At 34.3% G+C, this 13,547-nt stretch overlaps 2 protein-coding genes across 4 annotated transcripts; both read left to right on the top strand.

The window, feature by feature from the left end:
• The first annotated feature begins 2,998 nt into the window (after positions 1 to 2,998).
• LOC109009644 (E3 ubiquitin-protein ligase RGLG2-like) lies at positions 2,999 to 9,059 on the top strand. 3 transcript variants are annotated; one of them, XM_035693799.1, is made up of 13 exons: positions 3,072 to 3,384; positions 3,890 to 4,006; positions 4,246 to 4,518; positions 5,325 to 5,409; positions 5,490 to 5,630; positions 5,775 to 5,888; positions 6,041 to 6,138; positions 7,035 to 7,114; positions 7,196 to 7,301; positions 7,424 to 7,551; positions 7,627 to 7,894; positions 8,606 to 8,662; positions 8,739 to 9,059. In XM_035693799.1, exons 3-13 carry the CDS (start codon positions 4,258 to 4,260, stop codon positions 8,817 to 8,819), a joined length of 1,419 nt encoding a protein of 472 aa, XP_035549692.1. In that variant the 5' UTR covers positions 3,072 to 3,384; positions 3,890 to 4,006; positions 4,246 to 4,257; the 3' UTR covers positions 8,820 to 9,059. The 3 variants fall into 3 exon arrangements, with proteins under 3 accessions (XP_035549694.1, XP_035549692.1, XP_035549696.1); XM_035693801.1 differs by lacking the exon at positions 3,890 to 4,006 and having other exon boundaries at positions 2,999 to 3,384; XM_035693803.1 differs by lacking the exons at positions 3,072 to 3,384; positions 3,890 to 4,006 and having other exon boundaries at positions 4,301 to 4,474.
• A 949-nt stretch (positions 9,060 to 10,008) lies between these two features.
• On the top strand, positions 10,009 to 10,404 carry LOC109010176. Its single transcript, XM_018990923.1, has one exon. The coding sequence runs from the start codon at positions 10,009 to 10,011 to the stop codon at positions 10,402 to 10,404; it is 396 nt and encodes a 131-aa protein (XP_018846468.1).
• The last annotated feature ends 3,143 nt before the right edge of the window (positions 10,405 to 13,547 follow it).

The raw sequence follows: 13,547 nt of genomic DNA on the forward strand, positions 1-13,547 counted from the left end.
CTATTTTATATTCATTACGTGATTGTTTCTAGTTAATTATTTTTAACAATCACTTAAAGAGATACGTGATTTAGATGATGTCACATCATATATATCAAATAGATATTTTCAATAATAATTTTTATCTATATTTATTCTTTTTATATACGTGTGTGTGATGCAGATAATCCTAATCCCAAAAGATCCCAGAACATGGTTAACAACCTAGATTTTATTTGTATCAAAAAGTGGGACATGGACTAAGAACAATTAATACGACTTAGGTTCTATTTGATAACACGAATATTTTTAGACTATTTTATTATTATTCAAAAACAATTTATTACTATTGATAAATTATTTTATTATTATTCACAGATGATACTGAGATATTCTAACATCCAAACAGAAGCTAAATACTACCTAGTTACAGTCTCTTAAGTTTCAATTCATATAAAAGCTAAAAAACTTTTACGAAGTGTCGTATGAAACTTCTTTGGATACTCACTCCAAGAGATATGAGCTAGATTTGAAGATTAGCAAGGAATCCAGGTAAAGGCAATCGATGGTTCGCAGCCAAGCAAAACCATCACCTCCACGTCATTAAAAGCAATCCATTAGAGGGCCACCAGTCCTTTATACCATACCCAAGCTAGTCCCTGAGGGAAAACAAAGTCGAAATTTCTTTGCAGACAACTGATCAACCTGAACCAGAGTCAACAAAGCTCTTTAATTATATTATTTAAACAAAAATAATCATGATTTTAGAACTAATCCTTTAGGATGTGTTTGGATATTAAAGTGAGTTGAGTTGAATTGAATTGAGATGATAAAATATTGTTAAAATATTTTTTTAAATATTATTATTATTTTAAAATTTAAAAAAGTTGAATTGTTTATTATATTTTGTATTAGAATTTAAAAAAATTTGTAATGATAAATTGAGATGAATTGAGATGAATTTGAAATCTAAACTCACCCTAATGTTTTGGTCAATAGCCTTCTGCCACATCGGTCACCCAACCTCAGTTCTCACCTTGAAGGTTGGAAAAACTTGCACATTTGTTAGTATTTTATAAAATATTTGGTAATTTACCACTTTGAATTAAAGGTAATGGACGTAATCTCAAAATATACTAGAAATATTCAAGCAACTTTTTTGAAATTCTAACCAATCTTCAATTTCAGAGCTCTCTCTCAGAAATATCTCCAACTATAGAAAAGAGAATAAAGAAAGCGCACTAAGTAATTAATTACATATGTAACATGACAATTATAATTGTTTTCTTTGACTATCGTTTGCAATAATCAATGTTGATACATTTCATGCGAAAGTTTTGTATTTGAAGAACTTCACAAGCTAATTTATCTCATAAAATTAATTTTATAAGAAATAATTATTTATTTATTATAAACATATCTAAAATTTTGTTCGCAGATAATGTAAAATTATTCTTCAACATCATCCTTTACGTACAAATCAATATTTTTCTTGATTCTTGTCATATAGTATGAGCTCTTCTTCATCTTATGACAGATTTTAATATTATGAAAAAATTCATAAATTTAACTTATCTCGTAAATCGATTTTATAAAATAATATTACTCATTTCTTATCGGTATATCCAATACCTTACTCTCGAATAATGTGATATTATAACTCAAGAATATTTAACCCGAGGGATGGCATCGATGGACTGCACAGGTGCGTAGCAATAATGGCAGATAGCCAGCAGAGGCGCACACCAATGGCAAAAACAGTCGGATGTCACGGGATCCCTATGATGCCAATCCGAAATCAAATTAAAAAATGTTATTTATATTTATAATGGTATATGCATAATTATATATTGACAAATGAGTAATTAATATGAGAAAAAGTAAGGTTATAATCGAGTCGAGTCAAGCTGATATTTGATTTGTCGAATTCAGCTCGACTCAAAATATTCAAGCTTGAGTTCAAGATTTTGTTTATTCTTTGTTCGAGCTCGACTTGATAAGTTAAATTCTTAACTCGAACTCGTCCCACAAACGAGTCCGAGTCGAGCCGAGCTCGAGCTTGAATTATTATTTTTTATTTTTTTAAATAAAATTTAATAATTAATAAATTAAATAAATAAAAAATAAAATATCTAATATTGAATTTATATAACTAACAAGTAGAATTTCTATTGAATTATAAAATTTTAAGAAATTTATAAATAATTAATATCTAACTATTTGATATTTATCCAAAATAATAATATATTATATGCCTACATATATTATTAATACACATACCTTAATATGATAGCATATATCTATTTCATATATAATTCTCACATACTAGTATAAGAAATTATTAAATATAACTATAAAGTATATTCACTATATAGATATAAGTAATTAGATTACATATTATATATTTAATTATAAAAGTGGTATGCTTATATTATTAGCTAATATACATATATATATATACACACATAGGTGTATGTATATATTTATCAATATATGAATGAGTTTTAATCGAGTCGAGCTAACGAGTTTATTCGAGAATAAACGAGCGGGTCTTAACAAACTTTAGCCGAGTCGAGTCGAGTATGTGTCATTTACAAATTGAGTGGGTATTTGCTTTAACGAACGAGTTTTTTTTTTTTTTTTCACGAGTCGAATTTAACCGAACGAGTATCGAGCAGACTATTAAATAGATTAGGTCATTTATAGCCCTAATAAAAAGTTTGAAGTTTAAAAAATAATTTGATAAAATAAAATAATAATTATATAATATTGTACCTAAAATTAGAAAATTTATATTCATAAGTCTCACACACCTCACGCTATTTGTTTTAATATTTTCTCTTATTAAATATATAATATATAGATGATGAGTTGAAAAATTTAATTATTTAAAAATAAAAAATAAAAAATAAATTATAATGTGGTGTGTGAAATTTATAAATAACAATCTACTAAAATTATATAGACTGAACGTACAAATGATTGTAAATTAGTTGGCGAAATAATAGTATGCATCCACAGTCACGACACTTGTTCCAACAAGCCATGATCTAAGCCACTCCGCCATGAGATGCGCATAAGCATTTGTCTCCCACTCTGCACTACCCGAAGAACCACACACGAAATCCCCTTTAAAAAAAAAAAACACACACACACACACGCAGAAAAAGAGTACGAACAGAGCAGCTGCAGCGGGGAAAGTTCCATGCGCGATCACGCTTGAACAGAGCCATTGTCGATTCAAAATTCAAAAGCTTTACAACTTTCTCCAGGTGTTTGCTGTTTTTTTATTGACAAAAATCAATGGGTATCAGATCCACCATTCTAGCTTTATGTCACGTACAAATTAACGTTCGAACTCCAACACTATGCTTCAGGGGCTGATCTCTTCCTCTTCGCATCGAGGTGTTCTCTAAAATCTCTACAGCCAATGTAAAAATAGGGTTTCCGATAGGTTTTAGAGTAGTATTCGAAGTTTGAAGCTTTTTTTTAAATCTCTATCAATGTGGTTTATTTCTTACTGTTTTCGCCGAAATATTTCGTCGGTTCAGCTAAATCGCCCGTAAATATGGCGGTTTTTCAATTTTGAATAAAATATATTGCTATGTAATCTTATTGGAGCGAAGAATGTTTAAGAGATTGTTTTCGAGTAAAATTTTGCAATCTTATTCGTTACTGGTTTTTTATTTCTATTAATTTCCTTAAATTGTTATTTTTTTCAATTACATTGAATCATCATTGGCATGCATATGTAATAATTGAATAATTCTAGAAAAAAATCTAATAACTGAATAAGTCCATCAATGTGCTGTCTGACGTCTGTTGATTGTTTTTGAAGCCATTTGGCAATCATTATCTGCCGACTAGGAGTTTTTTTTAGAAAGCTTACGAAAGACGTTCTTTTTTCAAGGCGGTGATAAGGCGCTTTACTTGAACAAGTAATAGATAGAAGCCGCGGCTCTCTTTGTCTGGTTACCAAGAAACCTAGAATTTTCGTGGAATCTCCACCTCAGAACGGGTCACCCAGGTCGCGATTTATCCAGCTTATAAGCTTTTAGCGAGGTTTACTGAAGGATTTTTTTGGTGTTTGTGGTGGTTGTTCTGTAGGTGTTCATATAGGTTGGTTTAGTTGATTGGGTGCCTTGCATTGTGAACGACAGAAGCGGGTCTTGTTAAATAATTTGGGTGTCTTATCGTGCTTGATTTTGATTGTTTCGGTTGTCTTGGTGTCTTGCATTGTTGAGAACTCTCGGGGAATTTCTGTAGGGAATTAAGTTGATGGGAGGTTGGAGTTCAAAAGAGGGAAGTTGGAGGCAAGCTTCATCTCTCCGTTCGAATTCTTCTCCACGGAGTGGATATCAATTCCCGTACGAGAGTCAGAGCTATTCGCCCCAACAATCATATTCGTCGCAGCAATACTATCATCCTTCACAAGAATATGGCTCACAAGACTATGGTGGTGGTCAGGCCTCTGATAATAGAAGTAATCTGGAGAGTAAGTTTTTGAGAATCGCCGATAATTACAATTCCTTGGAGCAGGTACATCCCCATGAATTATCACCTTTTTATTTTGTATTTTTGGAATGAGAGGTCACATGCAAAACGGGTACAGAAAGGGGCTGGGGCATATACTAGATTTGTTATTCCGTTTTATTTTATTCTTCAACTTTGTTTTTCAGGTCTGTTCTTTAGTACTTTACCCTTCCAAAACAATATAATATTTGTTAGTCCTATTGAGATGGATTTATGGTATTTAATAATATTGGGATATGCTCAATGTCACGCAGAAATTGGTCTATGGATTAAAAGAAAAGAAATACCTCATTTTTTAGGAAAATCCTCCTGCATGCCTTTGATGTCACTATAAAGTTTTGGGACCTCAGTAATCTTATACCTCCTTGGGCTGGTCTCAGTTTTCACTGTTCTGGTAGGTTTTGAGCTTGACTTTATGGCATCAAAGACGTTCTAGAAAATGCTTCATCTGTGAAAAACATTGTAATCTTGTTTAATACCTTACCGCTTTCATTTAGATTTGCAAGTAATTGGATTTGTGGTGGAATGCCGAACTCCTAAGGTCCAACTAATAGTCCAAGGCAGAAGAATCACTTATTGATAATGTTACAGAAAGATGTTCAAATTTAATAACTTATCAAAAAAAAAAAAAAAAGATGTTCAAATTTAATATGGTCACTTGATGCTGATTTGTTACATCACGGACAGCATAGTGATGATATTATATAGGTCTTTATAAGACTTACCTGTAAGTGATGCATGTTTGAATGACATTGCCTCTGAACACTTGGTTACTGTAACAACAAGGTGAACTCAATGTTTCTTCCTTGCAGGTGACTGAAGCTCTTGCACGTGCTGGCCTTGAGTCTTCCAATCTTATTGTTGGTATTGATTTCACAAAGAGCAACGAGTGGACAGGTTAAGTCTCGTTTCTAATCTAATGCTGTAAATATGCCGGTTCTTCTTGTTGAGCGTGCTGAACTTCATTTCGTGAATAGGTGCAAAGTCATTTAACAGGCGGAGTTTGCATCACATAGGAGATGGTCTAAACCCCTATGAACAAGCAATATCCATTATTGGGAAAACCCTGGCTGTATTTGATGAGGACAACTTGATTCCATGTTTTGGATTTGGAGATGGTATTTTCATTTGAATCAGTTAGTTCATTTGTGTTATAATTGTTATTATTATCATTAATTATTATGTTTCCATTATGACTGTTCTAATTATAATTGCACCACTGAGATATGGGAGTGATAAGCACCACATTCATGCCTTGGCAGCATCAACACACGATAAAGATGTCTTCAGTTTCTATTCAGATGAGAGATTTTGTAATGGCTTTGAGGAAGTGTTGAGTTGCTATAAGGAAATCGTCCCCCACTTACGACTTGCAGGTTTGAATTTTACTTCATCAACCTGTTTTAATAAAATTCTTATTTACTGATAAAAAAATTTTTTACTTCACCAATGCGTTGTTCTAGTTTGAGATATTTCTTATATCTACAAACTTGGTTTTTACCCTTTATGCAACTGTTACTTGTTGCAGGACCAACTTCATTTGCACCAATAATTGAGATGGCTATGACCATCGTGGAGGAGAGTGGTGGCCAGTACCATGTTTTATTAATAATTGCAGATGGACAGGTATTCTGCCTCCATACTAGATATAACTTTTGTTGAGCAAGCTGATCAGAGGTGGACATGTTACTCATACCACAATTTTGTACAATGGGAAATGGCCTTCAACCTGAAAAGAATAAAGAATTAGTTTGTCATCACAATTGCAACTTTTAAATTGAAATCAAGCTAAAATAGTTGAACTGAGTCTACGAGTATGAGACTAGTTATATGGCAAGATCTGCAAAAATGTCAATTGAAACATCAATATATGGCAAGTTTCAGTGAGCTGAAATTACAAGGGCAGGGCAGAAAAATATAGGTGGTGTCTGTAAATTAGTTTTTCCTAAAGTATATCTAAGTTTTACTTTAAAAAAAGAAAAAGAAAAAAGAAACTAGTATATATAGATTGCGTTGAGTTTATGATTGCAATTTTGTTTTTGATTGGTGAGTTTATGATTTCAAATCATAGTGATTTGGTAATTTCCTCGCTTATAACACGTTGTTTGGGCATTATATGGTAGCTTTACGAACATATGCAGAGGAACCAACCACTCTGGAATTTTGGCATTTATGCACCTCTTAAGTTGGTGGTCATATTGCCACCTACCTAACCTTACCATCTCTGTAGTCTGGTTTTTTGACATAGGCCTAGGTCTTGCATGGATGAAGTATTGAGTACACCAGACTGTAATCTGTATTGAAAATATATAATACTCTTACAGAAAGAGCTACAATAGTTCTTGTTATTGTGAATGCTATAGTTAAGCTTGCTCTGCATCACTTACTGGATGTTCATAATCAATCATTTATTTTCGGGTTTTCCCCACTTGGGGTTGGGAAGGAGAGGTGAGGGGGTTGGTGATTTCGTTATATTGCTCTATATAGTTGAAGTGATCTCATTAAAGCGATGGTTGCCTCAGGTAACTAGAAGTGTTGATACTGAGCATGGCAAGCTAAGCCCGCAGGAGCAGAATACTGTTGATGCCATTGTTAAAGCAAGGTGAGTATGGACTAATTTGTTTGCTCCAATATTTTTTGTTTGTCCCATGGTTTTTTGTCTGATATGTATATTTGGGTACAGCAAGTTCCCTCTGTCAATTGTATTAGTTGGAGTTGGAGATGGACCTTGGGATATGATGAAGAAATTTGATGACAATATCCCTTCTAGGGACTTTGACAATTTTCAAGTAAGTTCTGGCAGACATTTGGAAGTTCCAAATTTCCAGTGTTTTCTCCCTTTCCTGTGTCATTATTGGAAAAGGCTTGATTGAAAATGTTATTTTGTTATTTTGTTATTTTTCTTCTTTAGTTTGTGAATTTTACGGAAATAATGTCGAAGAATGTGGCTCCACCCCGAAAGGAGGCAGAATTTGCTGTTGCAGCCTTGATGGAAATTCCTTCCCAGTACAAGGCAACTATAGAGCTTAACATACTGGGGTAAATCAATAATTCTCTCTATTTTGATGCCTTTTCAATTCCTTTTTTTCACATTTCTTTTTACTTGTGGAATAGTGGTAGGAAGGGCTTTTCTCCCCAAAGGGTTCCCCTCCCCCCGCCTCTCTATGGTGCAGCATCTTCCAGCAGCAAACCTTCTCATCCTGGTAGGAAGGGCTTTTCTCCCCAAAGGGTTCCCCTCCCCCTGCCTCTCTATGGTGCAGCATCTTCCAGCAGCAAACCTTCTCATCCTTCAAGTTTTGAACCCAGTGTCCCTCATTATCATGCAGACAGCAGGCCTGTCAGCTCAGCTCCACCGGCTAGTAGTTCCGCCGATGATAACCAGGTAATTAGGCTTTTAAAACGGTATGCATTATTTTTCGTCATTCGTAATTTCTCTTATGACAAGCTGCTGTTAAAAAGAGAGGGAAGAAGAATGCCATTTCTTAAGTTAATTATGAACAGAGAAAGAACTCTTGGTGCTTCTTCTACGACTTAGTTTGTCTAGCATGTAATTAACAGGAAATCTGTGTGATTAAAAAAATGTGTGGCAGTACTTGTATTAGTTTAGAGCAAAAATTGTCTCATCTGGAACTAGCTTATCATGCTTCTTAAGGGATTTAGATGGATTTACTACTGCTGTTCGAGACTACATGGTGTACTGTTTATGATATACATTCACTTGATACTGGAAGACCTTTACCCCAAACACATAAGAAAGCTATTGAGTCAATACAAGACCAAGTTAAAAATTGATGACATTGCCAGGTCAGCCATTCCTCTATGATGGGGAAACACTGTTATAAATGAAATAGTGTCATACTCATAAGCAATACTCCTGTTCGTTGAAAACTACCATTTTGTTTAGAAACGGCTTATCATGTTTTAGTGGAGCATTTGAACTTAGTCTATCCCTGCTTGGCTTGCTTGCTTGCCGTTTCAATTGTTTTGGTCATGGAAAATTGTGGTCCAATTAAAGGGGACACAATTCATTATAACAACAATTTAGATCTGGAGGTTTCAAGTTGGGATTGACATTTTGCATGGTTTTGGACAGCTTTGCCCCATTTGCCTCAGTAATTCCAAGGACATGGCCTTTGGCTGTGGGCATCAGGTAGATTTTCTTCTTTATTTAAGGTATTATCAATATTTAAACAAGTTATCAACATTCATATATCTTTATATGGCAGACGTGTTGCGAATGTGGAACAGACCTCCAGTCATGCCCAATATGTAGGAGCCCAATTCAGACCAGAATAAAACTCTACTAGCAACATTCTTTCTCATTTGGAATTTTCCAATTCGCTTGATTAAAATTATTTGTAGTTAGGTTCTTGTGAATCTTGCATGGAAGTCGATTTCATTAACCCCTGTAATTACTTTACTCGGATGGATATGCTGTTTGTAGGTGTGGTTTGGCCACATCATTTCTGTATTTACTGCGCATATGAAACAGCATGTTGGCAGAGAAATCTTGTCAGTTATTATTATAAATGATGTTTTCCTGGTGAGACTTGCTAGTTTTCTTTGTGTGTCCTCCTCGTCTTGTTTAGGATTCTCTTATGATATGTCTTTTTCCCGATTCAATGTGACAAATTTTCAAAACATGGGTTCTATATGGGCTTCAAACCATCGAGCAAATGTCTCTCCTATTGCCGTCAGATTCTTATCCACGGCAAAGGTCCAAACATCTCTTCCCAGTAGAGTGGGGACTTATTTTAAGCCATAAAATTCTACATTTCTTAAACGATACCGTTTCATTGGTGCCTTGGTGGCCTGCTTTCTGTAATTTGAAGATGATGGATTGTGTATTTTCACGATCAGAATGAATTCCCACATGCCGTTGTCCGTTGATAAATGCATAAAAAGTATACGGCTTCTGTAGAGTCAGCTCGGTTTGTTGCAGCTGTTCCTGAAATATATCAACATCCAGTGATCCATCGAACTGGTTGACTATGGAAATCTGATGGGTTTATATAAACTTTATTGGACCCTTGACCCATGTCATCCTGTTCCTGCCCACTAGTCAACAGTTGGTGTAATTAACCTTGTGTCGTCTTCTGATCTCTTTAAGATTATTAATGTACTGAAGAAGTAAACAAGATGTCTGTCTATTAATAATTCGATTGGTATTGTTTTTTTTATTTTCTCCATTGTTAGAGAATGAGCACCGAGCACGCATGTATTTACTTCGACAATACTGAACGTATACACGAAGTTTAGAGGTTGTTCAATTGTCACATCCTTTGTCATCAAATCAGAAGTAAACAAAGCATATTGATAGTTATCTTCACCAACTTACCCAGCCACCCATCATCATTTAATGTCCCCAACAGCTTCTGAAAAACCAACCCCCCCATCTGTAATGTTATTACTCAAGAAAACCAACCACTCGAGTCTCTGCATATCTTCCTCCCAGAGTTTTCTTTGTTGTTGCCTTTGTTTCTTTTCTGAGAAAAGATGGCCATGTCTTTGACTGCCAAGTTCCCTTACCAAAGACTTGGACACGATGTTGGGTTTGATGATCATGATGAAGAAAGAGACAGAGTGGTTATGAGATCGAGAGGTTGGTACAGGTTCAAAAGGGTGTCCATAAGGAGGAGATTCAGGCTCAAGGTTCCCAACTTGAGAAGGTTGTTGAGGAGGAAAGTTAGACTGCTATCTGCAGTCAGAGTGTCATGGTCTTGGGCAAAGGTGGCGAGGAGATTTAAGGAGAGTCAGGCTCATTTTGGTGATCTCTTTGCAGGAAACTACCTGTTCGTTCAAGTCAATCCTTCCTCATTGAAGTGCCTCAAGAGGGATAACGACCTTAATGGCTTGTCCTCTAGCTACTCTCTTCCAAGAGTACTTGCTTAACTGGTTTTCATGTCATGGTCATCATATAATTTACTCCGCCTGTAATGTATTTTAGGCTCTTATGTACGTACGTAAGCTTAGAATGCTCTTGCTTTCTGGGTTTATGTTTCTTGCTATTTATTAGACAATATCTCTTCCTTTCCAAATACCTCCTGAAGCAAAAGTGGTGGATGCAAGTGTTGGGCATTGCATCTGCACACCACACCGTCTTTGCACTTTTCCAACATTGCAGACTTGAAAAAACTTCTTCAATGTTGGGGAAAATGAAAGTTACACAACATCTTATGGTAAATTTGTCTATACCATAAATACAATTCCTGTTGGTGACATTAATCCTACAGTATTTTAACGCGGTTTTGTAAATGCCATATGCAATCGGTGTGGAACACAAGGAAAGAAAAATGATAATAATAATAATAATAATAATAATAATTTTTTTCCTCCAGAAAAAATGAAATTTCCAAATGCACAATAAACAAAAAGAAATGATATATATAAGCCCCAAACGCACAAGGCTCGTAGAAGCCCTATATAAAAAAGTGAATCTCACTGTAAAAAAGTGTAAAAAATTTAATTTTTCTTGATGGGACTCACATTTTTATAGAAGACTTGTACTTACATTTGGGACTTGTGTCTAGGGGTTAAAAATACACTTGTGGGAATTGCTTCCGAGTGTTTCCAGCAAATGGCTGGTTGCTATCTAAATCAATACCTTTTTGTCATGAAAGTGGGGCTGAAAGCTGAACCAATTTATTTCAGCGGCATACTCGGGCTTACAATAACAACATGATAATTCCGTATATATTAATAAAATAATTTATAAATAATAGTGAAATAATTTAAGTTCAAATATTTTATTAAATCTTGAAAAAGAAGAGATAAAAAGTTAACTAAAATTATTATAAAGTTAAAATATTATTTAAATATAATATTTTAATATGATTTTTCTTTTAAAATAAAAAAAAATATATTATTTATAAGTTTGAAAAATTTATAATGATTAGGTAAGATAGATGAAAAAGTTGAAAATTTGAATTGAAAAAATATTTCGTATTTAAATGATGTCTGGGAAGGAAATTATGAAAAGTTTTGAAATCAATTTCATATGAGCATCCTCAATGAATTAACTAAAAACTAAATTCATTGAGTATTTAGCTATTAGTGAATAAAATATGATCACAATGTATTAGCTAAATTCTAAATAATTAGACTTTAGCTACAGTGACTTTCAAAATATTTTTCAAAATTAAAAGTTACTGCAGATAGACCAAATACATATTTTATCAATTACTTCTTTTTCCACTTTCTCATCAATTATTTCTCTTTTCTCTTTCTTATCAATTGATTCGACTGCTTCGACTTCTTCTCTCTCAATTATTTCTCTTTCTTTTTTCTCATCAACAACATTAATTTAATTAGAATATGATTAGTAATTCACATATAATAGGTAGAATGATAAAATAGTATAAAATTAATAATTAAAAAATTAATATTTTTTAAAGTAATATTATTTTATTATTATATAATGAATAAATTAATAATTCAATGTGAGAATTTGATGTGAATGAAATAGTTAAAATCAAATTCATCTCATATTATTCTATTGTTATATAATGAAAAAATAATTATTTCAACATAGGGATTTGAATAACCAAAGCTAAATTCATCTCACATTAGTTAAAAGTCTTCTTTAATTTTGGCTAATCCATTAAGAATCATAATGCCCAAACATAGCCTAAATCATAATGAGAAATACTTTAGGACCTTAGGTATTATCGGCGTATCTGAAACTGCCGATTCTCAACAAGCTAAAGATCACGAGGAAATCGCATCTCAAGCCAAGATCACAAACGGTCAGCAGCAAATCACGCACAAGAGAAGGAGCTGCATAAATTATGGGATTTGATTTTTGTATTTGAATTTTGAATGTATACGTTACATTTACATTAGATACTCTAATTGTATTATATATATAGAAATGTATGTACTCATAACAGAGCAAAGAAAATAAAAATAACATTTTTCATATCTTATCTTCATAACATTTACATGGTATCAGATTAAGCCATCGACCAACGTCACTTGCAAAACTCCTTCTCCTCATCATCATGTCTGATGCTCAACCCAATCAACTTCCCCTCTTCAATCCCACCTCTTCACTCAATATCACTAAACTTAGCTGTACGAACTATCTTACTTGGAAGGCTACCATGCTTTCATACTTGAAAGGCCAAAAAAGATTTTGATTATCTTGATGGTTCTCTCAAACAACCATCAAAGGAGATTATTGATGTTGCCGGCACCAAGTCTCTAAATCCCCCGTTTGACATTTGGGAAACTCAAGACAACTTAATTCTTAGCTGTCTTAATACCTCACTTACTAATGAAGTTCTTGCGCTGGTCGCACCTTGCACTACTTCTCGTGAAGTGTGGCTTGCTCTCACCTCTTCCTTTGCTTCTTAGTCCAGGGCTCAAGTCATTCAGGTGTGGACTCAACATTCAACAGCCCGCAAAATTAATCAGACGACAAGTGAATATTTCATGCACATCAAACGTTTGGCAGACAATCTTGCCATTGTTGGACAACCTTTAAACAATGACGACCTCATTACTTATCTACTTGCTGGTTTGGGACCAGAATATGACTTTCTTGTCACCACAATTTCTGCCCGAGATGAATCACTCACATTTGAGGAGGTATACTCTATGTTACTTACTTGTGAGGCCCGCATCACTCATCACTCTCAGTCTTCCCCTATCTCAAATGCCTCAGCCAACATAGCTGCAAGGCAGCCCAACTCATCTGGAAATCGTGGCCGTAACAATTTTGGTAAAGCCGTGACTTTGGAGGCTCATCTCGCGACAATGGTCAAGGTAACTATTCGTCTCGTAACTCTGATTTGTGGTATCAATTATGTGAAAAAAGTGGTCATATTACCTCTCGTTGTTACAAACGCTATGACCCTCATTTCTAGCCCCCACCTCTACGTCGATCAAATTCCTAAGCCAACCTCTCCACCAACAAAACTCAGCAGTCGACTGATCAAGATTGGCATGTTGACTCTGGAGCAACGCATCATCTGTCAAACAACTTCAACAATCTTAATGTTCGTGGAGAAGAATATGTTGGCACTAATCAAATC

This window comes from Juglans regia, chromosome 1 (assembly GCF_001411555.2).
Source record: "Juglans regia cultivar Chandler chromosome 1, Walnut 2.0, whole genome shotgun sequence".
Lineage (NCBI taxonomy): Eukaryota > Viridiplantae > Streptophyta > Magnoliopsida > Fagales > Juglandaceae > Juglans > Juglans regia.